The sequence below is a fragment of the Triticum dicoccoides genome, chromosome 4B (assembly GCF_002162155.2).
Source record: "Triticum dicoccoides isolate Atlit2015 ecotype Zavitan chromosome 4B, WEW_v2.0, whole genome shotgun sequence".
Lineage (NCBI taxonomy): Eukaryota > Viridiplantae > Streptophyta > Magnoliopsida > Poales > Poaceae > Triticum > Triticum dicoccoides.
Window position 1 is genome coordinate 620,287,018 of NC_041387.1, and position 26,323 is coordinate 620,313,340.

At 49.2% G+C, this 26,323-nt stretch overlaps 1 protein-coding gene across 1 annotated transcript; it reads right to left on the bottom strand.

Annotated features, from left to right (window-relative positions):
* Positions 1-3,139: 3,139 nt before the first annotated feature.
* On the bottom strand, positions 3,140-5,265 carry LOC119291805 (beta-carotene 3-hydroxylase, chloroplastic-like). The gene is made up of 6 exons (XM_037570611.1): positions 4,639-5,265; positions 4,498-4,557; positions 4,159-4,365; positions 3,790-3,915; positions 3,653-3,709; positions 3,140-3,552 (listed from the first exon to the last, which is right to left on the bottom strand). Exons 1-6 carry the CDS (start codon positions 4,996-4,998, stop codon positions 3,463-3,465), a joined length of 900 nt encoding a protein of 299 aa, XP_037426508.1. The 5' UTR covers positions 4,999-5,265; the 3' UTR covers positions 3,140-3,462.
* Between the last annotated feature and the right edge of the window lie 21,058 nt (positions 5,266-26,323).

The window sequence follows — 26,323 nt, forward strand, 5'->3', positions numbered from 1 at the left end:
GAGTCCCAGGAGGAGTCGTGTTCTCCTCGTCTCTGTGGCGGCTTAATATCAGCCTGTAAGGGAGACACAGGCACGAGGCAGAGCAGATCAGATCTGTAGAAAATAATTCATCATTGATTGTGTTCATCCATCGGGAAGGCAAGGGCTTTAGCTATGCAAAGCTAGCATTGGAGTTGAGCCACGGGAGACACCACATGAAGGCCAAGAGTGATTCTTTGGTTTGTTTTGCTATTAGTACGTGGAGATTCGGTCCGTGTACTTGGGGATTGTGTGGAAAGCTCGGATATTTTCTTTGACATGGTCAGTCATACAAAGGACCATGGCGCCAACGGGTACCAGGTTTGAGGTGGAGAAGTTCACGGAACTGAAAACCTTGGGTTATGGCAAACAAGGATGAAAGATTTGTTGGCGCAACGTGGATGCTTGAAGGCATTGCAGGAACTCATGTCAGCTAAGATGGAATTATCATGTGATGGATGGAAATGGCATAGAAGATGATCTAGGAGCCTGGGTGGACTAGACAGTCTGACGGATCGACGTGAGTCGGTTGGTACAGAAGACGGTGGTGGAATCAGCGACGACGACATAGGTGTGTGATGCTGATGGTGACCGACTTCTGGGGCGTGGAAACACGTGGCGCAGGCCTGAGGGCTTGTGTGGTTTCGACAAGACTGTGGCGCGGGATTGATTCAAGGTGGTGTATACACGGAGCATGAAGTCGATGAGGCGCAGGGGTGGATTGATCATCTATCATGGAGTCATGTTGAAGGTGGAGCTGGATTGAGGGGCTACGGCGTAAGTCGACGGGGCCGAGGCCTATTCAGGCGGGAAAAAGCGGGTGACATGTAGTTCAGACTGGAGCCCAGTGGTCTGATGGAAGCGTGAAACTCGTCATCGGTCGGTGATAATCGATGGTACTCTGCAGTGGGGGTTGAGTGGTGTGGTTTCGCGACCCTTGAGGCCCGACCGGGACAGCGGAGGCTCGACGCGGTAATAGCGGCGAGGCATGCAGTACGCACGGACATGGAGACGGGCCAGGGCTCTGGTGGTCATACATGTGGTGAGACAACTGCGAATTTGACTTGGGATGACTACAAGCAACGGTGAAATTCCTTCAAGTTTCAGACAGACGGTCAAGAAAGGAGCGGTGATGTTGAGTTCAGGTAATTCTTTGTGTGACACCCATTATGTGAGTTGTTCACTTTCACGCAGGTCAGTGGTCAATGTGTGATGGCGTTGGACGGGTACTCTGGAAGTTGGGAGCACAAGCTAAAGTAACAAGGAACTTAATTTTGCTCGAGTGTTGACCATGGTCAAGAAAAGAAGGGACTACAAGTTGCAGGTGGAGTCGCATGGAGTCTTTGGAGTAGCAGCGGTACTCATGGGATAAGCTCAAGTCCAATGTACATGGAAGTTTGACGCATGGACAAATTCAGGGTGGTGGAGTATATTCGCCAAGGTGAAGTTTGTTGGAGTTGTGTCGAATATAGTGTACGAGGTAGGTTACAGTTGGACTTGTAGTTGTATTGTGTTTAGATAGGATATGGAGTTGTGTCCTAGTAGGACACTTATATCCTAGGCCTCTCTTATATACCGAGGGTAGACACACGATGTAACATATGCCAACATAATAGCACAGGCGCGCAAGGGGGAGCCGGCGGCGTGTGCTGGCGCCCGGGTGGCCGATGTGCGGTATTGTGACGGTGTCATGGGGAGGAGCGCCCGTAGTCAAGCCCCGGGGATGTAGCCATATCGGTGAACCTCGTTAACAAATCTCGGTGGCGTGCTCGTGTGATTGCTTGGTCCTCGAATGATCAACGGAGTGCCTCGGATTTATTCTAACACTCCATGCGCTAGGGTTTGCGCCGCCGCCGCCGGCGGCGGCGGAGGGGTCGCGGGTGTAGGATGGGGTGAGGGGGATGTTGGTGCGGCCGTCCATCGGGCAAATTCGCCGACGGCAACGCGGGCGGGGCGAAAGCGACACAGACGCTCAAGTGTGCAGCGCGCGGGTGCGGGCGCACGAAATAAGCGATGTGCGATGCCGTTTCGTTCCGCACGCTGAAACACTTATACCACACGCGCCGGTTTTTACGCCTCCACTGGAGCACGCGCAAAAAACTGTATTTTTTCAGCGCGGCTGTTGAAGATGCTCTAAAACCAATACGCGGCTTAGGCTGGTCACAATGGGCAAGACCATAGTCTAGTAACTTACACACTTTCCTAGACTATGTTACTACCTCCACAGTGGGTAGGAACATGTATGTAGTGTCATGCAACAATGTATTTATTAGGTTATAGACTCATTGTTTCTTGGAGTGTGTGATGTTCCGGTAACTTAGCTAGTTACCACAAGCACCTCTCTCTTCATTAAATATATGACACATAAGCAAAGTTGTATTGGAGTGTGTGATGTTACTCCTAAGTTCCTCCCCATTGTGACCAGCCTTACACAGAACTCACGTTGATTCAGACCCATTCTCGTGGGATATTATTGCTCCTATCTTGGGTCCTCGTGCGCGATTCTCCACGTTGAGAGTCGCAGTAACTCTTGACTCATTCGGCTCCGTTTCGTGAGCTATACATCAAATAAAAACAGGATCGATGGCGCAGTTTAGGACAAAACTGAAGAGCGCCGTTCAATCCTCCATCGTCCACATAGTAGATTCGCATAGTTTATCCCCTGCATGCATCGAAACTGCTGTGTGGACGACAATAGCCGGACGAACTGTGCACGATGGAGTATCATTGACCCGCCGGCCGGCAGGCAGGACGCGGGAGGCGACCGCGGCACCGGCTAGCGTATCGCGAGGAGGATCCCGGCCACATGCGTTCCCCCCACCCCCGCCCGGGCAACGCACAAACGGCCGGGTAACATGCAGGCCCGAGCCGGTGCAGATCACTGAAATGGAGAAGCAACACGACCTGATCTGTAAAAGGCCCCATCGGAGCTCCCTGAGGGACAAACAGTATCACCGTCGTGTCGTTCAGTCGTTGGCCCGCTTCGCATGTTCGGCGCCCGAGGTCGCATGTTCCATCGGGACACGGCCGGTAACCGTATTACCTGCCGTGCGTTAGGTTGCTGTCTGGCCTGGGCCACTCACGTGGATCTGTTAAATAGCACGCACTCGTGGTGGCCATAGTATACAAAGCTTTTTACTACTAGCTGTATATTAGTAGTGTCTCACTACAGTCAGCAGCACGATACAGCAAGATATAACAATAGTAATGGACACAGTACTACACATATCACTAGCACGCCATTTTTCTAATACCGGTGTGCTCCACGGACCGGCCTCACGCACCTCGCCTTCGTTTCCGGCTACTAAACTAGTGACACAAAATCTAATCCCAATCAGAAGAAGAGGAAAAAAATCTGCATATATACTATATATTGCAAGGCAGGTAAGAGCTGGCATGTTATCAAAAACAAAAAAGAGTAAGTACTCCAGCTAGCATGCATCCTCACTGCATGGCGTCTGATTTCTGCCTCCTCCTGATCCTCCTCTGCACCTCCTTCTCCAGCTCCTCCGTCCCTCCAACCTCCTCCAGCTCCTGCAATTGCAAAACCATCAACCACGAGCGATCCCGGTTTCCATGCAAATCCTGCCATGGATCAACAACATTGGACCAGAGTGGTTGATCTGCTGCTTACCTTGGGGCCGAGGAACAGCCCGTATGGCACGCTGTCGAACTTGTCCATGTGATGGATCTGCAAATCATAAAAGGGCCAGAGTTCAGAACTGAAACTCGGATACAACAGTTGGTTGGGTTGGATGCGGAAGGGCGAACCTGGTGCGCGGCGGCGACTCGCCGGAAGTAGGGCACGTTCTCGATGGGGCCCACTGGGAAGCGGCGGTGGACCAGGCCGTCGTGGACGAACATGTAGGCCATCCCGAACAGCGTGATCCCGAGACCCTGCAGGGCACCGGCACGTCAGCGCTGGCTGGGATACGCACAAAATTTGTTCACATGCGAGGCACAAAATACTGTATGAAATCCGTTTAATCATGCGTCACACCGCGGCTGATAGGTGCCGCGCATGGGCGCCGCCGACGACATGCCGCCGTCGCGATCACAGCGCGACACCACAAAGTGCTGCTGGCAATCGTTGTCTTCTTCTCAAGTAATCGACGAAGGGGAGGGAGCGGTGGTACTCACGGCGCCGAAGCAGAGGCCGGGGACGAGGCCGCGGTTGAAGAAGCCGAAGGCGAGGAGGGCCATGGCCGGGACGGCGTTGACGATGGCGAACACGTCGTTGAGCTCGAAGGGCCCGTCGCGGGGGAGGTGGTGCGACTCGTGCATGTCCCACAGCGACGCGTGCCACAGCGCCCGGTGCGCCCACCGCGCCCAGAACTCCATCCCCACCTGCGCACACGAGAGCACGCAATACGCTCTTTTTTTTCAGCCGGAATGCACATCGACACGACGAATTCTGTTCACTGCTGCTACTGGTGTGTGGGTGGGTGCGCCGTGTGTCACGTGTAAGCAAGCACTCACCGCGGCGCCCACGGACAGTGCCAAGGTGCCCAGCATCTCCGTCACCGGAATCTCGCCGCCCTGGTGGTGAAAGGAAAGCAGTGTGAACACCGGCGAGACAAAGAAGCGAAATTCGAAAGGGGAATTGCCGTGGTACAATACCTCCATTTGCCAGGCGAATCGGTAGTAGACGGCGGCGGCGGCCATGGAGGTGATGCCGAGGCTGGACATGAGCGCGGCCACCAGGTACGTCCGCCGCTCCGACTCCTTCCTAGCCGCGCGCTCCGACACCGCGACCCGCGCCAGCGCCAGCGCCGTCGCCGCGTCCTCCGCCTCCTGGTCCGGGCGGGCGGGGACGAGGCCGCCGCCGTTGCCCTCCGACGCCACCTGCAGAGCGGGCACAAGTGCGCGCCGGGAGAGGGGCCGCGCTGAGAGCGGCGCGAACGGCAGCCGCGCCCGCGGGCCGCGGGCGCGGGCGGCGGCGAGGGGGAATGGCGCGGCCACCAGCCTCGCGACGGCCATGAGATCAGGCGGCTCGGGGGGCAATCACTGGCGGCGAACAGGGGAGTGGTCAGACGAGACGGTCCTGGGTTTCGCAGGCCGGGAATGGCGGTGCCTCGCTCGTAGGCTGGTGGCGTCGGGCCGGGCAGGAGCGCGCGCGCGCTGGCTCCTGTTGTGTGGTCCGCCTCGGGCTCTGGGAACGAGAGGCGCGCGTGGGCCGGGGACGGGCGTCGTCGCAGGCGGGGGTCAACTTGTGGGTAAACGGACGGAGATGCGCGGGGGGCGGAGGAGCGCGGCTGCTGCGCCGGAAGGGCCGCGGTTTTTATAGCACACACAAGAGTACGAACAAAAGACAGTTTGTCTAACATCCAGCTGTTTTCTAACGATGTCACAACTGAGCTCTCACAAATAACGCAGTAACAAAGAATAAGAAAAGAAGCTCAAACAAAATATATACTACAAACATAATGGACATCAGGTTAGATGTGATATAACTAAGTCACGTCTAGATGTGTCATTTACAGACCCAACAAAAATTACACGGAACGGAACGGGGCCTACTCCTAGCCGTTAGAGCAACTCCAATGGCGCGGGCCATTTCGTCCGCACATGTCTGTTTAGATTGCCGCGAGAAAAATGTCGGCCCAAAACGCCGACGTAAAACCAAAACACGTTCGCTTCGTGTCCGCGCCGTTGCATTTCAGGCCAAAATTTGAGCCTTAAATGTGTCGGCGCGGACACGAAGCGGACACGCCGCATGTCCCCTTGTTGTTCGAACCGCTCAATAACCACCTGCGATCGTATTTAACACCAGCACCTACCCCGGGCACGCCTGACAGTATGTGAAATTGCCGTGTGCCCGTCCTTATGAAAGAAAGCGTGCGACAGGGCCGACCTCATTCATTTCCATCTCCTCGTCCACATCCGGCCATGCTTGCTTCCTCGCCGCGACCAAAAAGCCCTAGTCAGCCAGCCTGAAACCCTAACCAGCCAGCCACCTGCCATGGGCTTCTTCAGCGGGAAGGGGAAAGGGGAAGTTCAGCTCCGACACGAGCTCTTCCCGCGCGCTTCCTCCTTCGTCGGCTAGACGCGGCTCGCCATCGCGAGAGCGGGAGCGGCTGTATATACCAGTCCACCAGGCGCGGTGGCACTGGCAGTACCGTTGGGCCCTGAAGTATCCGGATGTCAACCTGCCACACGGCTGGCATCTGGACCCGCACTGGATCCCCATTCCAGCGGTGCCGTGCTCGGCGCACGTGCACGCCGAGGAGGTTCGCCGGTGTCGCGAGCTCCTTACGTCGGAGCAGCACGCGATGCATGCCTACGCGCCAGACTCCCCCAACTGGGAGCGCTGGTTTACGCTAGAGCACGAGGAGGAGTGCCGCCGCGTTGTCCACGTCGACCACGACGTTCCCCCACCGCCTCAAGAGGTTTTGCCAGAGGAGGAGGTGGCATGCCAAGCCAGCCTCGAGGAGGCCATGGAGCACACGCTAGAGCCGAGTCGGCTTGAGGAGGATGCCCATTGGGATGGGTTGGACCACGCCTCGCCTTGTCGGCGGCAGGGGACACCATCCACGCTCCACCATTTGTCCCGCAACCAACGCCGCCACCGCCCCTTCATCGAGCCCAAGGCCGAGACCGAGCCCACGCCCATGCGGAAAGCGGTCGTCGTCGCCGCCCACTTCCTACTCGTGGACCGGCGAGTTATGCGAGTGGGTGAGCATGCGCTGCGACGCCAGAGGAGGAGGCGGCCCACCTTGAGCGTTGGAAGGTGCATTGGCTCACCGAGGAGGAGGCCGACGGTGAGCGGCGGATGCGCCGGGAGGAGGAGTTGCGCCATGACGAGGAGGCACTATGCCTTGAGGAGGAGGAGGAGGAGGGGGAGAAGGAGGAGTGCGCCCGCCTCGCCTCAATGTCGCCGCCGTAGCAGACGCTAGAGGAGGATGCCTTGGCGGCCTATCTGAAGGAAATATGCCCTAGAGGCAATAATAAAGTTATTATTTATTTCCTTATTTCATGATAAATGTTTAGTATTCATGCTAGAATTGTATTAACCGGAAACTTAGTACATGTGTGAATACATAGACAAACATAATGTCATTAGTATGCCTCTACTTGACTAGCTCGTTGAATCAAAGATGTTTAAGTTTCCTAGCCATAGACATGAGTTGTCATTTTATTAACGGGATCACATCATTGGAGAATGATGTGATTGACTTGACACATTTCGTTAGCTTAGCACTTGATCGTTTAGTATATTGCTATTGCTTTCTTCATGACTTATACATGTTCCTATGACTATGAGATTATGCAACTCCCGAATACTGGAGGACACTTTATGTGCTACCAAACGTCACGACGTAACTGGGTGATTATAAAGGTGCTCTACAGGTGTCTCCAAAGGTACTTGTTGAGTTGGCGTATTTCGAGATTAGGATTTGTCACTCCGATTGTCGGAGAGGTATCTCTGGGCCCTCTCTGTAATGCACATCACTATAAGACTTGCAAGCAATGTGACTAATGAGTTAGTTGCAGGATGATGCATTACGGAACGAGTAAAGAGACTTACCGGTAACGAGATTGAACTAGGTATTGAGATACCGATGATCGAATCTCGGGCAAGTAACATACCGATGACAAAGGGAACAACATATGTTGTTATGCGGTTTGACCGATAAAGATCTTCGTAGAATATGTGGGAGCCAATATGAGCATCCAGGTTCCGCTATTGGATATTGACCGGAGATGTGTCTCGGTCATGTCTACATAGTTCTCGAACCCGTAGGGTCCGCACGCTTAACATTCGGTGACGATTTATATTATGAGTTATGTGTTTTGATGTACCAAAGGTAGTTCGGAGTCCCGAATGAGATCGGGGACATGACGAGGAGTCTCAAAATGGTCGAGACGTAAAGGTCAATATATTGGACGACTATATTCGGACATCGGAAAGGTTCCGAGTGATTCGGGTATTTATCGGAGTACTAGAGAGTTACGGGAATTCACCGGGGAGTATGTGGGCCTTATTGGGCTTTAGGGGAAAGAGAGAGGGGAGGTTGCGCGCCCCCCAAGGCCTAGTCCAAATTGGACTAGGGGGAGGGGCTGCGCCCCCTCCTTCCTTCTCTTCTCTTTTCCCTTTCCTTGACTCCTACTCCTACTACTTGGAAGGGGGGGAATCCTACTCCCGGTGGGAGTAGGACTCCTCCAGGGCGCGCCATAGGAGGGCCGGCCCTTCCCCCTCCTCCACTCCTTTATATACGGGGGCAGGGGGCACCTCTAGACACACAAGTTGATTTGTTGATCTGTCCCAGCCGTGTGCGGTGCCCCCCTCCATCATATTCCACCTCGGTAATATCGTAGCGGTGCTTAGGCGAAGCCCTGTGTCGGTAGCACCATCATCCCCGTCATCACACCATCGTGCTGACGAAACTCTCCCGCAAAGCTCTGCTGGATCGGAGTTCGTGGGACGTCATCGAGCTGAACGTGTACTGAACTCGGAAGTGCCGTACATTCGGTACTTGGATCGGTTGGATCGTGAAGACGTACGACTACATCAATCGCGTTGTGCTAACGCTTCCGCTTTCGGTCTACGAGGGTACGTGGATAATACTCTTCCCTCTCGTTGCTATGCATCACCATGATCTTGCATGTGCGTAGGAATTTTTTTGAAATTACTACGTTCCCCAACAGTGGTATCAGAGCCAGGTTTATGCATAGATTTATATGCACGAGTAGAACACAAGTGAGTTGTGGGCGATACAAGTCATACTACTTACTAGCACTTCATACTTTGGTTCGGTGGTATTGTTGGATGAAGCGGCCCGGACCGACAATACGCGTACGATTACGCGAGACTGGTTCTACCGACGTGCTTTGCACATAGGTGGCTGGCGGGTGTCAGTTTCTCCAACTTTAGTTGAACCGAGTGTGGCTACGCCCGGTCCTTGAGAAGGTTAAAACGGTACTAACTTGACGAAATATCATTGTGGTTTTGATGCGTAGGTAAGAACGGTTCTTGCTCAGCCCATAGCAGCCACGTAAAACTTGCAACAACAAAGTAGAGAACGTCTAACTTGTTTTTGCAGGGCATTTTGTGATGTGATATGGTCAAGACATGATGCTAAATTTTATTGTATGAGATGATCATGTTTTGTAACAGAGTTATCGGCAACTGGCAGGAGCCATATGGTTGTCGCTTTATTGTATGCAATGCAATCGCCCTGTAATTGCTTTACTTTATCACTAAGCGGTAGCGATAGTCGTAGAAGCAATAGTTGGCAAGACGACAATGATGCTACGATGGAGATCAAGGTGTCGCGCGGTGATCATGACGGTGCTTCGAAGATGGAGATCACGAGCACAAGATGATGATGGCCATATCATATCACTTATATTGATTGCATATGATGTTTATCCTTTATGCATCTTATTTTGCTTTGATTGACGGTAGCATTATAAGATGATCTCTCACTAAATTTCAAGATATAAGTGTTCTCCCTGAGTATGCACCGTTGCGAAAGTTCTTCGTGCCGAGACACCACGTGATGATAGGTGTGATAAGCTCTACATTCAAGTACAACGGGTGTAAGACAGTTTTACACACGCAGAATACTCAGACTAAACTGACGAGCCTAGCATATGCAGATATGGCCTCGGAACACTGAGACCAAAAGGTCGAGCGTGAATCATATAGTAGATATGATCAACATAGTGATGTTCACCATTGAAAACTGCTCCATCTCAAGTGATGATCGGACATGGTTTAGTTGATTTGGATCACGTGATCACTTAGATGATTAGAGGGATGTCTATCTAAGTGGGAGTTCTTAAGTAATATGATTAATTGAACTTTAATTTATCATGAACTTAGTCCTGATAGTATTTTGCAAATTATGTTGTAGATCAATAGCTCGCGTTGTAGCTTCCCTATGTTTTTTATACGTTCCTAAAGAAAACTAAGTTGAAAGATGGTAGTAGCAATGATGCGGACTGGGTCCGTGATCTGAGGTTTATCCTCATTGCTGTACAAAAGAATTATGTCCTTGATGCACCGCTAGGTGACAGACCTATTGCAGGAGCAGATGCAGACATTATGAACGTTTGGCTAGCTCAATATGATGACTACTTGATAGTTTAGTGCACCATGCTTAACGGCTTAGAATCGGGACTTCAAAGACGTTTCGAACGTCATGGACCATATGAGATGTTCCAGGAGTTGAAGTTAATATTTCAAGCAAATACCCGAGTTGAGAGATATGAAGTCTCCAACAAGTTCTGTAGCTAAAAGATGGAGGAGAATTTCTCAACTAGCGAGCATGTGCTCAGATTGTCTGGGTACTACAATCGCTTGAATCAAGTGGGAGTTAATCTTCCAGATAAGATAGTGATTGACAGAGTTCTCTAGTCACCATCACCAAGTTACTGGAACTTCGTGATGAACTATAGTATGCAAGGTATGACGAAAATGTTTCCCGAGCTTTTCATGATGATGAAATCGATGAAGGTAGAAGTCAAGAAAGAGCATCAAGTGTTGATGACTAACAAGACCACTAGTTTCAAGAAAGGGGCAAAGGGAAAGAAAGGGAACTTCATGTAGAATGGAAAGCAAGTTGTCACTCCCGTGAAGAAGCCCAAAGCTGGACCAAAGCCTGAAACTGTGTGCTTCTACTGCAAAGGAAATGGTCATTGGAAGCGGAAATGCCCTGAATATTTGGTGGATAAGAAGGATGGCAGAGTGAACAAGGGTGTATTTGATATACAGGTTATTGATGTGTACCTTACTAGTGTTTATAGTAGCCCCTGGGTATTTGATACTTGTTTGGTTGCTAAAAATTAGTAACTCGAAACAGGAGTTACAGAATAAACAGAGACTAGTTGAGGGTGAAGTGACGATGTGTGTTGGAAGTGGTTCCAAGATTGATATGATCATCATCGCACACTCCCTATACTTTCGGGATTAGTGTTAAACCTAAATAAATGTTATTTGGCGTTTGCGTTGAGCATTAATATGATTTGATCATGTTTATTGCAATATGATTATTCATTTAAAATCAGAGAATAATTGTTGTTCTGTTTACATGAATAAAACCTTCGATGGCCATACACCCAATGAAAATAGTTTGTTGGATCTCGATTGTAGTGATACACATATTCATAATATTGATGCCAAAAGATGCAAAGTTGATAATGATAGTGCATCTTATTTGTGGCACTGTCGTTTGGGTCATATCGGTGTAAAGCGCATGAAGAAATTCCATAAAGATGGATTTTTGGAATCACTTGGTTATGAATCATTTGATGCTTGCGAATCGTGCCTTTTGGGCAAGATGACTAAAACTCCTTTATCCGGAACAATGGAACGAGCTACTAACTTGTTGGAAATAATACATATCGATGTACGTGGTCCAATGAGTGTTGATGCTCGTGGCAGGTGTCATTATTTTCTGACCTTCACAGGTGATTTGAGCAGATATGAGTATATCTACTTAATGAAGCACAAGTCTGAAACATTTAAAAAGTTCAAAGAATTTCAGAGTGAAGTGGAGAATCATCGTAACAAGAAAATAAGGTTTCTACAATCTGATCGTAGAGGAGAGTATTTGAGTTATGAGTTTGGCCTTCATTTAAAAACAATGTGGAATAGTTTCACAGCTCATGCCACACAGAACACCACAGCGTAATGGTGTGTCCGAACATTGTAACCGTACTTTATTGGATATGGTGCGATCTATGATGTATCTTACCGATTTACCACTATCGTTTTGGGGTTATGCATTAGAGATAGCTGCATTCACTTTAAATAGGGCACCATCAAAATCCGTTGAGACGATGCCTTATGAACTATGGTTTGGCAAGAAACCAAAGTTGTCGTTTCTTAAAGTTTGGGGCTGCGATGCTTATGTGAAAAAGTTTCAACCTAATAAGCTTGAACCCAAATCGGAGAAGTGCGTCTTCATAGAATACCCAAAGGAAACTGTTGGGTACACCTTTTATTGCAGATCCAAAGGCAAAATATTCGTTGCTAAGATGGATCCTTTCTAGAGAAGGAGTTTCTCTCGAAGGAAGTGAGTGGGAGGAAAGTAGAGCTTGATAAGGTAATTGTACCTTCTCCCGAATTGGAAAGTAGTTCATCACAAAAAACAGTTCCAGTGATTGCTACACCAATTAGTGAGGAAGCTAATGATGATGATCATGAAACTTCAAATCAAGTTACTACAGAACCTCGTAGGTCTTCCAGAGTACGGTCCCCACCAATGTGGTACGGTAATCATATCCTGGAAGTCATGTTACTAGACTATGATAAACCTACGAACTATGAGGAAGCGATGATGAGCCCAGATTCCGCGAAATGGCTTGAGGCCATGAAATCTGAGATGGGATCCATGTATAAGAACAAAGTGTGGACTTTGGTGGAGTTGCCCGATGTTCGGCAAGCCATATTGTATAAATGGATCTTCAAGAGGAAGACAAAAGCTGATAGTAGTGTTACTATCTACAAAGCTCGACTTGTCGCAAAAAGTTTTTTGACAAGTTCAAGGTGTTGAATACGATGAGATTTTCTCACTCGTATCGATGCTTAAGTCTGTCCGAATCATGTTAGCAATTGCCACATTTTATGAAATCTGGCAAATGGATGTCAAAATTGCATTCCTTAATGGATTTATTAAAGAAGAGTTATATATGATACAACCAGAAGGTTTTGTCAATCCTAAAGGTGCTAATAAATTGTACAAGCTCCAGTGATCCATCTATGTACTGGTGCACGCATCTCAGAGTTGGAATATATGCTTTGATGAGTTGATCAAAGCATATAGTTTTATACAGACTTGTGGTGAAGCCTGTATTTACAGGAAAGTGAGTGGGAGCACTACAGCATTTCTGATAAAGTATATGTGAATGACATATTGTTGAACAGAAATAATGTAGAATCTTCTAGAAAGCATAAAGGAGTATTTGAAAGGAGTTATTCAAAGAAAGACCTCGGTGAAGCTGCTTACACATTGAGCATCAAGATCTATAGAGATAGATCAAGCCGCTTGATAAGATTTTTCAACGAATACCTACCTTGATAAGATTTTGAAGCAATTCAAAATGAAACAGTCAAAGAAGGAGTTTTTGCCTATGTTGCAAGGTGTGAAGTTGAGTAAGACTCAAAACCCGACTATGGCAGAAAATAGAAAGAGAATGAAAAGTCATTCCCTATGCCTCAGTCATAGGTTCTAAAAAGTATGCTATGTTGTGTACCAGACCTATTGTATACCTTGCTCTGATTTTGGCAAGGGAGTACAATTTTGATCTAAAAGTAGATCACCGGACAGCGGTCAAGAATATCCTTAGTGAGGACTAAGGAAATATTTCTCGATTATGGAGGTGATAAAAGAGCCAGTCGTAAAGAGTTACATCGGTGCAAGCTTTTACACTGATCCAGATGACTCTAAGTCTCAATCTGGATACATATTGAAAGTGGGAGCAATTAGCTAGAGTAACTCCGTGCAGAGCATTGTAGACATAGAATATTTGCAAAATACATACAGCTCTGAATGTGACGGACCCATTGACTAAACTTCTCTCACGAGCAAAACATGATCATACCTTAGTACTCTTTGGGTGTTAATCACATAGCGATGTGAACTAGATTATTTACTCCAGTAAACCCTTTGGATGTTGATTAGATGACGATGTGAACTATGGGTATTAATCACATACAAATGTGAATATTGGTGTTAAATCACATGGTGATGTGAACTAGATTATTGACTCCAGTGCAAGTGGGAGACTGAAGGAAATATGCCCTAGAGGCAATAATAAAGTTATTATTTATTTCCTTATTTCATGATAAATGTTTATTATTCATGCTAGAATTGTATTAACCGGAAACTTAGTACATGTGTGAATACATAGACAAACATAATGTCACTAGTATGCATCTACTTCACTAGCTCGTTGAATCAAAGATGGTTAAGTTTCCTAGCCATGGACATGAGTTGTCATTTGATTAACGGGATCACATCATTGGAGAATGATGTGATTGACTTGACCCATTCCGTTAGCTTAGCACTTGATCGTTTAGTATATTGCTATTGCTTTCTTCATGACTTATACATGTTCCTATGACTATGAGATTATGCAACTCCCGAATACCGGAGGAACACTTTTGTGTGCTACCAAACGTCACAATATAATTGGGTGATTATAAAGGTGCTCTACAGGTGTCTCCGAAGGTACTTGTTGAGTTGGCGTATTTCGAGATTAGGATTTGTCACTCCGATTGTCAAAGAGGTATCTGTGGGCCCTCTCGATAATGCACATCACTTTAAGCCTTGCAAGCAATGTGACTAATGAGTTAGTTGCAGGATGATGCATTACGGAACGAGTAAAGAGACTTGCCGGTAACGAGATTGAACTAGGTATTGAGATACCGACGATCGAATCTTGGGCAAGTAACATACCGATGACAAAGGGAACAACGTATGTTATTATGCATTTTGACCGATAAAGATCTTCGTAGAATATGTGGGAGCCAATATGAGCATCCAGGTTCCGCTATTGGTTATTGACCGGAGATGTGTCTCAGTCATGTCTACATAGTTCTCGAACCCGTAGGGTCCGCACGCTTAACGTTCGGTGACGATTTATATTATGAGTTATGTGTTTTGATGTAACAAAGGTAGTTCGGAGTCCCGGATGAGATCTGGGACATGACGAGGAGTCTCGAAATGGACAAGACGTAAAGATCGATATATTGAACGACTATATTCGGACATCGGAAAGGTTCCGAGTGATTCGGGTATTTATCGGAGTACCGGAGAGTTACGGGAATTCGCTGGGGAGTATATGGGCCTTATTAGGCTTTAGGGGAAAGAAAGAGGGGAGGCTGCGCGCCCCCCAGGCCTAGTCCGAATTGGACTAGGGGGAGGGGTTGCGCCCCTCCTTCCTTCTCTTCTCTTTTCCCTTTCCTTGACTCCTACTCCTACTACTTGGAAGGGGGGATCCTTCTCACGGTGGGAGTAGGACTCCTCGAGGGCACGCCATAGGAAGGTCGGCCCTCCCCCTCCTCCACTCCTTTATATACGGGGGCAGGGGGCACGTCTAGACACACAAGTTGATCTGTTGATCTCTCACAGCCGTGTGCGGTGCCCCCTCCACCATATTCCACCTCGGTAATATCGCAGCGATGCTTAGGCGAAGCCCTGTGTCGATAGCATCATCATCACCGTCATCACACCGTCGTGCTGACGAAACTCTCCCGCAAAGCTCTGTTGGATCAGAGTTCGTGGGACGTCATCGAGCTGGACGTGTGCTGAACTCGGAGGTGCCGTACGTTCGGTACTTGGATCGGTCGGATCGTGAAGACGTACGACTACATCAACCGCGTTGTGCTAACGCTTCCGCTTTCGGTCTACGAGGGTACATGGACAATACTCTCCCCTCTCGTTGCTATGCATCACCATGATCTTGCGTGTGCGTAGGAATTTTTTTAAAATTACTACGTTCCCCAACACTATCAAGCCACGTTTGGGTGGGTTGGGCCGTCCCCCATCTTCATCAACCTCACCGGCGACGACGACGGCATGGGCAAGGCGGACGCCTAGGGCAGCGGCCGAAGTTTTTGTTGTTTAACTAATGTTTTAGTGGACTTTGACTGATAGTTGACCGTGTTTAATTATGTTTTATTAAGTTTATTTTGGCCACGCGTTCTGTCATATAGGTTTTTTCTTTGGACGCGAACAAATATGGATCTGCTTTCCGTTAGGCGCACCAGCCGACCCAAATTGAAAAGCGGACGCACCCGTCAGCCTGACCGATCGAAAGAGACGAAAACCGGACAAAACATGGATCCGTTTAGGTCGTCGTGTTGGAGTTTCTCTTAGACCAACTCCAACGCGCGACCCCATCCTGTCCGCCCGTGTCCGTTTGGGCCAAAATGGACAGATGACACGGCCCAACGCGCGACCGCATCCTTAAATTTTGTCTGTTTTGTGTCCGGCCTGCCCCATTTCCGATGCAAACTTGCGCCCGGTTTGCGTCCAGACGGACGCCGAACGGACGGGCACCTCGCTCGCCATGGGGACGTGTGGCGACCGTCCACCTACCTCCACCGCCCAAATTGGATGCACACGCACGGCGAGGCCCGACTGTCATTGACACGGGTGTGACGTCGCCGTACTTCTTAATGTGGAAGTCATGGACCCGCCAGTCGACAGCTTCCACTTCCAAGCCGGCCTGCCTCCTCCATTGCCGACAGTAACAAACCCTAGCCACCTCCCCACCATCGCGCCCCGCTCGCCCACCCCGCGTCTGCGCCATCGGCTGGCATTGGATTAAGGGGAAGCATGACCGCGAGGCCGGCTCCTCCTCGGGCCGATGCCGCTAAAGCAGATCCGCCCCACCCGCACCTTCTCCTCAGCCGTCCCCGCCACCTGCGCTGCCAGCATTCCAAATGGGGCCGCTAGCTGCCGGGCATCGCGACAGGCCATACATCCATGTCGATGTATGCTGTCACTACTGGGAGACGGCGGCGCCGGTGCCGTGGGGAGATGTCCACCTGCCAAATAACTAGCATCTCTTCGCCGACCGCGTGCCGATCCCTCTAGTGCGTGCGAGCGGTCGCGCCCGCCGCAAGGAGACCAACCGTGTCCTCCTCGTGCCGATGACAACCCTCCCCAGACGAGGGGTCGTAGGCGTGTGTGCGGCATCATGCCGATGCCTTCTCCATCCCCGTCCCCGCCACCGCCGCTGCCCATGACCGAGGACAAGGAGGCGCGGCTCATGAGGCGTGTCATAGAGGACTCCATGAACACGCACGACGAGCGACAATGGGATGGCCTGGAAACCACTATGGACCTGTCGGCGGCCGGAGACGAGGTCATCCCGGAGGTGCGACGTCAAGGAGGAGGTGCCGGAGGAGGTGCTGGAGGAGGCACCCATCGCCGCGTGGAACCCTCGTTTCTTGGACCATGCGTGGAGCTGGTCGTGCACGGCGCCGGAGATGACTGACTCCGTGGGTGCCGGCCCATGGTCAGCCACACCGCCGCGGTCACCAGAGCACGAGCAGGAGCCACGGGAGGATGTGGTGCAGGCGCCTCCGGTGCAGGAGCCACCGGCGTAGGCGCCACCGGTCAGGCAGGGGCCGCCAGCACACCTGTGGCAGCCACCGCCCTACATTGACCTCACCGACGACGATGACGAGTAGGACGGCGACTCCTGAAGACGACGGCGGCCATCGGCGACGGCCTTTATCTTCTTTTTTTATGTCTTTTATTAAGTTTTAGTTTAATTAAGACCTGTAGTAATATGGACGTACGGGTGTATGGACGTTTTATGTTTATATCCATGTTTTTGTATTATTTGCAGGTTTATTTTCTTTATTTTTGGGGCAAAAATAAGAAAGCCACGACCTTGAACGGTTTGGGACGAGGTGTACCCGTTAGGCGCACCGATGCCCGCACGACCGCAACCGGACGGCCGTGTCCGTTATCCTGCTCCAAACGGACAAATAGCAGACCAACAGAACATCCGTTTGGTATTGCGCGTTGGAGCTGGCCTTACGGCATATCTCAGGGGAGGGAGTGGGACGGGGCAAATGAATGGAAGCACTGTGGCGAAAAGGGGCAGGTTCAGTTCATTGGCCGCTGCGGGTCGTGTGGTGAGGCCGGGGCCGGTAGCCCGGCGGCGAGGGAAGCCGAGGAAAAGGACAGCGCACGCACGTGGCCTGGGGCGCCGCACCACGTGGAGGCGACGGCGGGGCACGTACGTACCCGCGCGCCCAGGCGGCCGGATGTTCCCGCCGACGTGTGCCCGTGTCCGCCGTAGCTTCTCTTCACTTCTGTGCTTCCTCTCCGTATTTTTGTCCAACCAAGGTTCGTCCCTTCGTAGCGTCGTGTGATCCAGCGAAGAGATCCGCAGGTCGCGGTGACGCTGGCGACGTCCAACGAGCTTTCTTTCGGGTTTTCACTTTTTTAGATTTTTTTAAGAATGTCACGTCTAAGCTCCCACAAATATATAATGCAGCAACAACAAAAAAACATTAGGACAAGCAAAACAAAAAAACCACAAACATAGTGGACATCAGTTTAGATGTGACATAACTACGTCATATGTAGATGTGTCCTAGACAGGCCCTTTAAAAAAAGATTTTCTTTTTCAGTTTTTACTTCGCCTTCAACGGCGCGTGCTCCGTCAAATCTAGTGACGAGGCTGAAATGTCGAATGCACGAATCTTGCCGTAAAAGCAACAGGGCAAATTATTTGTGTTCTAATGGGTCGAAGCTACTTCAGCAGCAACCACGGCGATTATTTGATTATTCCGTCAACTCGATCAGGCGTCTGCCCACAGGACTAATGAGACATGTGAACTTGGATAGCAGGAGCATCTACAACCAGAGTTCACGGATGCGCTCACCCGGACACACATTAAAAATATACTACGTTTACAATCGGATCCATCAAACCAAATCGCCAAGTTCATCCTAGTCTCATGCAACGTAAAACATATGTAGTTCAACACATATCATCAAACTATCAAAAATTGTAATATATTCTTTCTTTGTTTAAATTTGAGTCGTAGAGTTGTGTTGTGATATTATACCGTGAGTCACTGATCATGCATGCTGCGTAGATGTTTGATCCATGATTAATTTCGGGGGCGTCACAGGTGCACTCCTCCACAGAACGTCAGAGAGCAATGTGGGCGGCCATCTGTTCCTCAGGAATGCGAGGATGAGGTCCCAGTCCTCGAATTCGGACATCTCGGAGTCGGATCCAATGCCTGCCGGGAGTTTATCGGAGAGGAGTGTGGGTACTGTGGGAGGGGAGTTGGGTGGAGTGGATTGCGGATTGGTTTTCTCTAGAGTGTGGATAGGGTTGAATATATGTGGGATTGGGTGGGTCGGAGTGGGTTGGGTCTGACGTGAAGGCCGCGTCCGAGCATCCCCGTATTCGTCCCAGATATGGGCCAGGTATGAAAAGTATCAGTCAGTCTTGGCGTTTGGGCCGGATTTGCCAAGGTAGAGATCGGGCAGTCCGCCCGAATGCCTGGGGCGAATATGTGGGATCCGGTTGTAGATGCTTCACTCGCTTGCAAACGACGAATGCTTTGCTAGCTGCCAAATGTACCTGGAAGATACATAGCACAATGAGCTCTGATTGTAATCACCGTGTTTGATTAGTGAAAGTCTATTTTCTATGAAAGAACTTTTATTGGATGGTAATACGTATTTTATTTATATCATAGCGATCCTAATACAAGCCATAAACATCAACCTCACAAAACTGAAAAGACAATAAACTGCTAATCTTCGCACAAACAAATACTGGATCACCTCCTCTCCCGAGCTCGACTCGGCTCCATCGCTGATATGCACATTTGCGTACCTCCAAGGCGGCTCACCAAATGCGAAGCCATTGCCATTGAATAGATTAGGTTGGGGCAACACCTCAGACACACCATCCAAGTCCAGATCTGGCATCCCCACATGACTAAGGCGTCGAAGGAGGAAATTACACCTACCATCCATGAACCACGAGTGAACCACACGATCCATCATCTTTCAGATGTCGTCGATGCGGATCATAATTTGCATCCGCTTCTGGATTACCTCTCAAGCTCCGCGCCGACGCTGGAGTAGATGTCGTCGCAATGGGGGAACCTGAGGACACACGTCCACCATGTGGATGCCGCCTCCGACACACCATCCTTACTTGAACAAACTGGTCTCCAAATTCATCCCCAACCATAGAGTCGATCGCCTCATCAGGAAAGAATATGGAGATTCTTTATTCAGCGCCACCATCGACGCTGCCGAAGCCAAGGCGATGAACACCTAAAAAACTAAGCTACTAGGGCCTAGAGCCCTAGAACGATCTGCACACGTGGATCCAGCGACTCCTCACCATCGACGATCGAGGTAATCGGCGGAGGGAAGCCGCGGGGGACGGCGACGGAGGAGACTATCCCGGCGCCTTTATCGCTCTCCTTCCTTCGAGAGGAAGAAAGAAAAGTGAGAACTTTCCTAAGGATCAACGTGATAACTTTCCTTTGTGGGGAAGAACTCAGTCAGATGTCTACGTATTTCCTTAGGCCAGTTTACTTCGCATATTTTTTTGTTGAAAAAGGAATATATATTAATACCTAAATCCTAAAAAGTGGTCGAGTGCTCGTTTGCTCGCGCCAGCACACGCTTTCGCGCGCCGTCGGATCAGCATCGCGCGGCTGGGTGGAGAAGCGCTTTGCCTCGTCGTCTGCGCCAGGTGGCACCTGGTCGTGGCGTCGTGCGGAAGAGGCCGTTGGGTGGAGAAGCGGTCGTGGGTCCCGGCAGTTCTCCCCCTCCCTCCGCAGTTCCGTCTCCTCCCCATCCCCCCATTTTGAAACCGTCCCCGAGCGCTCCTCCCAAATCCACCAAATCCGCAGCAGCCGGCGGCGGTGCGGCGATTCGGCGGCCGTCCTTCGGCGTAGTGACGAAGGGATAGCGTGCGCGGCGTGCAGGGAGTGGTTAATCAGGCCAGGCGCTCGTCAGGGGCGGCGATTGGGGCTATACGTCGGTGCAGCCGTCGGAGGCGGAAGGCACTGCAGCTCCGGAGACGCGGGCGAGGAGGGTCGACGCGCGCGTCGGTGCGGCGACCAGGACTGTTCGTCTACACCCGCATCAAACAGCAGCAGTTGGAGGCGGAAGGCGCTGCTGCGTCGGAGACGCGGGCGAGAAGGGTCGACACGCGCGTCTTCGCCGTGTGGTTCGCGCGGAGGAGCAGAATCACCTTGCGCGTTGGCGGAGGGCAGAATCGCAGGTCAGTTCATCTCGATCCCAGTTTGTGTATGCTTGTCAGATCTCGTGAGTTTTGGGGCAAAATCACTGAATACCTTTGCCATTGTAAGAGATTCGGAAGAGATTACGCATGGGGGTAAGTGATTTGAAACGGATTAAGCACTCGTTAGATTTGGTTTTGTTGCTGGTGAGCATTCAAGGCTTGGTGATCTACTGACTTGCGCAACAACTACTCATAGGATGCTCATATAGTTTCCTAGCACCTTTTTGTCATGCAACAAATGGAACTATGCTATAGGTTCATGTTGTTGAAATATTTGTGTATTAGGTTTATGTGTTGTGGTTCGACGTTCGTGTTTGTTTCGACTGAGTTGTAGATATGTATGTCAGTTTGCTTAAGTTTTGTGACTTAGTTGTCATGCTTTTTTGCTGGAGTTTTGCTAGTCAGTTGCCTGAGTTGCCCTCAACTGTTGCCTAGTGTGCCTGGCTCTGAAGGTTTTGTTAGTCAGTTGCCCTAATATGCCATCAACCGTTTTTTGCCTAGTGTCTTTGTGTAATGCCTGGCTTTCGCAGCCATTTGCCTGAAATGCCAACATGTGTTGCCTAGCAGCCACCATATGTACTGCATTTGTGTAATCTCAAAGTTGCTCAAGCTTTCTTTAGCCGTTTGCCTAAAATGCCAACATGCGTTGCCTGGTAATTGATGTGCAATAGTTGTTTGTTGTTCCTTGTAGTGATGTTTTACTTAGGTTTTTTGTATGTACTTTTGTATTAATGTTGTAACATATATTGAAAATCAGATAGTTTACGACGCTTTTCATTGCCCACTTTTTTTAAATCGCTGTTCCTTTAAATATGCAGCAAAAATTAGATGGCTGGGACAAGTCATAAGTCAAAACAGGATGGACCTGCTGGATCAAGCCATGACGACCTTGCATCTCATGGGGATGAAGAGCATCAAACACAGGTGTGCACATGCTCAGGAGTTTTTTATGTTCTTACTGTACATAAGAGATTTTGTTTTCCATTTTTTATTTATTTTTGTGGTTTCTATCTTCCAGCCACGGAGCAGTGCACCAATAACTGGGTACAAGCGTATGAGAACTAAAGCAGCAGCTATAAGGGGGAAGCGCCCTGACGATATCATTAGTAATGACAATAGCAATGAGAGCCAAGCTGCAGATGCTGGGAATAAAAATGTCGAATGTGCAGACGTCGAGCAACCTCCAAAAGCAAAACGCCAGAAGACGGGAGGAACTGAGGTATTTTGCATAGTTGCCCCAATTTCACTCAGCAGTTGCCCAGCATGATGCATAAGTTGCCTATGTTGTGATGAACCTTTTTTCCCTTCCTTTTTGCTAATTCCTTTTTTCTGTTTTTTCCTTATGTGCAATAGGGTCGCAGGAACAGGGCATCTCCTGCAAGGCTATTCAAGTTGAACAAGGACTTGGTTCCTTACCAAAAGGGTGTCATCATCGGAAAAGAATTTGGCGGCATTCTGGACCTTGCAGCGAGTAGCATGCCCGGAGATTTTAGCCAGTGGATAATGAAGCATTACGACCCGGAGATTTCACAGATAGTCATTCCAGAAAGGGGGAAGATTCCTGTAGATGCCGCTAGTGTCCGTAGGATATGGGGTTTGCCCAACAGGGGCAGGAAGGTGTGCTTCGAGAATCGGCCTGAAATCACAAAGGCAATGTACAGTATTTACAACATCACATCGAAGAACTCCCCAACCCTCAGAATGGTGCAAGATGATCGTAGACATGGGAGGATCTCATGATGATGACTTTGTCCACGCTTGGCTAGCTCTTGTTTTTTCGTGCTTCCTTGCCCCTTCAACTAGTTTGAGCATTTTCCCAAAGAGTTTCCCGGCGGTCATGGATGTCAATGGAATAACGGAAACCAATATATGCCAGTTTGTTGTTGATCAATTAAAGCTTGCGTTCACTTCGGGGTGTGCTAACAAGAAGGTTGTTTGTTGTTGTGTTTTCCACCTTGTTGTAAGTGCTTCAAGCTGTTTTGTTTTTTTAAGCATCAATTGTTTACTTATCTTTTCTTTTTCTTTTTTGCAATCATTAGGTAACTTAAACATTTCTGATATTTTTTCCTTGTCTATACGCAGCTGTTGTACCTAGACTCTTTGGATGTTGATGAGCCAATCCCGAACTTGGTACCAAGGGTTTTTGTCTGGAATTCAGATTTAATCTCCAGAGTTATCAAGAAGGACAGGAAGGCTCCAGGAGAATATGGCCAATTGCGGGTAACTCAATTTTTATGTTTTAGGATATATATTTATTGTCATATTGTTTTTAGGCAACACTATCATTTTTTTAGAGTAGGCAATTCACTTTGAAAGAGCATGCAACTTAATGTACCTTTTTGGGCAAGTGCCATACATATATTTCAAGTAGGTCCAAGTAGTTATCAGACTTTTTTGTTTGCCATGCACACAGTTGGATTATGTTCACAGGAAGGATTTGTTGGGTTGTTGTATTCTAACAGTAGCTGCTGGAGTACATCTTTTTTAGCTCTTTTTTTGTCTATGCGATTTGTTGGAAATATGCCCTAGAGGCAATAATAAAAGTATTATTATTATATTTCCTTGTTCATGATAATTGTCTTTTATTCATGCTATAACTGTATTATCCGGAAATCGTAATACACGTGTGAATACATAGACCACAATATGTCCCTAGTGAGCCTCTAGTTGACTAGCTCGTTGTGATCAACAGATAGTCATGGTTTCCTGGCTATGGACATTGGATGTCGTTGATAACGGGATCACATCATTAGGAGAATGATGTGATGGACAAGACCCAATCCTAAGACTAGCACAAAAGATCGTGTAGTTCATTTGCTGGAGCTTTGCCAATGTCAAGTATCTCTTCCTTCGACCATGAGAGCGTGTAACTCCTGGATACCGTAGGAGTGCTTTGGGTGTATCAAACGTCACAACGTAACTGGGTGACTATAAAGGTGCACTACAGGTATCTCCGAAAGTATCTATTGTTTTATGCGGATCGAGACTGGGATTTGTCACTCCGTGTAAACGGAGAGGTATCTCTGGGCCCACTCGGTAGGACATCATCATATGCGCAATGTGACCAAGGAGTTGATCACGGGATGATGTGTTACGGAACGAGTAAAGTGACTTGCCGGTAACGAGATTGAACAAGGTATTGGATACCGACGATCGAATCTCGGGCAAGTAACATACCGATAGACAAAGGGAATTGAATACGGGATTGATTAAGTCCTTGACATCGTGGTTCATCCGATGAGATCATCGTGGAACATGCGGGAGCCATCATGGGTATCCAGATCCCGCTGTTGGTTATTGACCGGAGAACGTCTCGGTCATGTCTACATGTCCCCCGAACCCGTAGGGTCTACACACTTAAGGTTCGATGACGCTAGGGTTATAAAGGAAGTTTGTATGTGGTTACCTAATGTTGTTCGGAGTCCCGGATGAGATCTCGGACGTCACGAGGAGTTCCGGAATGGTCCGGAGGTAAAGATTTATATATGGGAAGTCCTATTTTGGCCACCGGAAAATGTTCGGGATTTTTCGGTATTGTACCGGGAAGGTTCTAGAAGGTTCCGGAGTGGGGCCCACCTGCATGGGGGGACCCACATGGACGTGGGTAGTGGGGGCAAGGCCCCACACCCCTGGTCAAGGCGCACCAAGATCCCCCCTTAGAAGGAATAAGATCATATCCCGAAGGGATAAGATCAAGATCCCTAAAAAGGGGGGGATAACAATCGGTGGGGAAGGAAATAATGAGATTTCTTTCCTCCCACCTTGGCCAACGCCCCAATGGACTTGGAGGGCAAGAAACCAGCCCCTCCACCCCTATATATAGTAGGGAGGCGCATGGGAGCTATAGAAGAAGTTCTGGCGCAGCCCTCCCCCTCTCCCAAGTACTCCTCTTCTCCCGTGGTGCTTGGCGAAGCCCTGCAGGATTGCCACGCTCCTCCACCACCACCACGCCGTTGTGCTGCTGCTGGATGGAGTCTTCCTCAACCTCTCCCTCTCTCCTTGCTGGATCAAGGCGTGGGATACGTCACCGGGCTGTACGTGTGTTGAACGCGGAGGTGCCGTGCGTTCGGCACTTGATCATCGGTGATTTGAATCACGACGAGTACGACTTCATCAACCCCGTTCACTTGAACGCTTCCGCTTAGCGATCTACAAGGGTATGTAGATTCACTCTCTTTCTACTCGTTGCTGGTCTCTGAAGGAAATATGCCCTAGAGGCAATAATAAAGTTATTATTTATTTCCTTATAATCATGATAAATGTTTATTATTCATGCTAGAATTGTATTTACCGGAAACATAATACATGTGTGAATACATAGACAAACAAAGTGTCACTAGTATGCCTCTACTTGACTAGCTCGTTAATCAAAGATGGTTATGTTTCCTAACCATGAACAATGAGTTGTTATTTGATTAACGAGGTCACATCATTAGTAGAATGATCTGATTGACATGACCCATTCCATTAGTTTAGCACCCGATCGTTTAGTATGTTGCTATTGCTTTCTTCATGACTTATACATGTTCCTATGACTATGAGATTATGCAACTCCCGTTTACCGGAGGAACACTTTGGGTACTACCAAACGTCACAACGTAACTGGGTGATTATAAAGGAGTACTACAGGTGTCTCCAATGGTCGATGTTGGGTTGGCGTATTTCGAGATTAGGATTTGTCGCTCCGATTTTCGGAGAGGTATCTCTGGGCCCTCTCGGTAATACACATCACATAAGCCTTGCAAGCATTACAACTAATATGTTAGTTGTGAGATGATGTATTACGGAACGAGTAAAGAGACTTGCCGGTAACGAGATTGAACTAGGTATTGGATACCGACGGTCGAATCTCGGGCAAGTAACATACCGATGACAAAGGGAACAACGTGTGTTGTTGTGCGGTCTGACCGATAAAGATCTTCGTAGAATATGTAGGAGCCAATATGGGCATCCAGGTCCCGCTATTGGTTATTGACCGGAGACGTGTCTCGGTCATGTCTACATTGTTCTCGAACCCGTAGGGTCCGCACGCTTAAGGTTACGATGACAGTTATATTATGAGTTTATGCATTTTGATGTACCGAAGGTTGTTCGGAGTCCCGGATGTGATCACGGACATGACGAGGAGTCTCGAAATGGTCGAGACATAAAGATTGATATATTGGAAGCCTATGTTTGGACATCGGAAGTGTTCCGGGTGAAATCGGGATTTTACCGGGTTACCGGGAGATTACCGGAACCCCCCGGGAGCCATATGGGCCATCATGGGCCTTAGTGGAAAGGAGAAAGGGGCAGCCCAAGGGGGCTGCGCGCCTTCCCCCTTCCCCTAGTCCTATTAGGACTAGGAGAGGTGGCCGGCCACCCCTCTCCCTCTTTCCCCCTTGGGAATCCTAGTTGGAATAGGATTGGGGGGGGGGAGTCCTACTCCCGGTAGGAGTAGGACTCCTCCTGCGCCTCTCTCTCTTGGCCGGCGCCCCCTCCCCCCTTGGCTCCTTTATATACTGAGGTAAAGGCACCCCAAAGACACACAAGTTGATCCACG

Coding starts and splice junctions, on each gene's coding strand:
- LOC119291805 (XM_037570611.1), bottom strand. CDS start 4,998: ATGGCCGTCGCGAGGCTGGTGGCCGCGCCATTCCCCCTCGCCGCCGCC. Junction 4,558..4,638: donor GATTCGCCTGGCAAATGGAG/GTATTGTACCAC, acceptor TTTCACCACCAG/GGCGGCGAGATTCCGGTGAC. Junction 3,710..3,789: donor GAGTCGCCGCCGCGCACCAG/GTTCGCCCTTCC, acceptor TATGATTTGCAG/ATCCATCACATGGACAAGTT.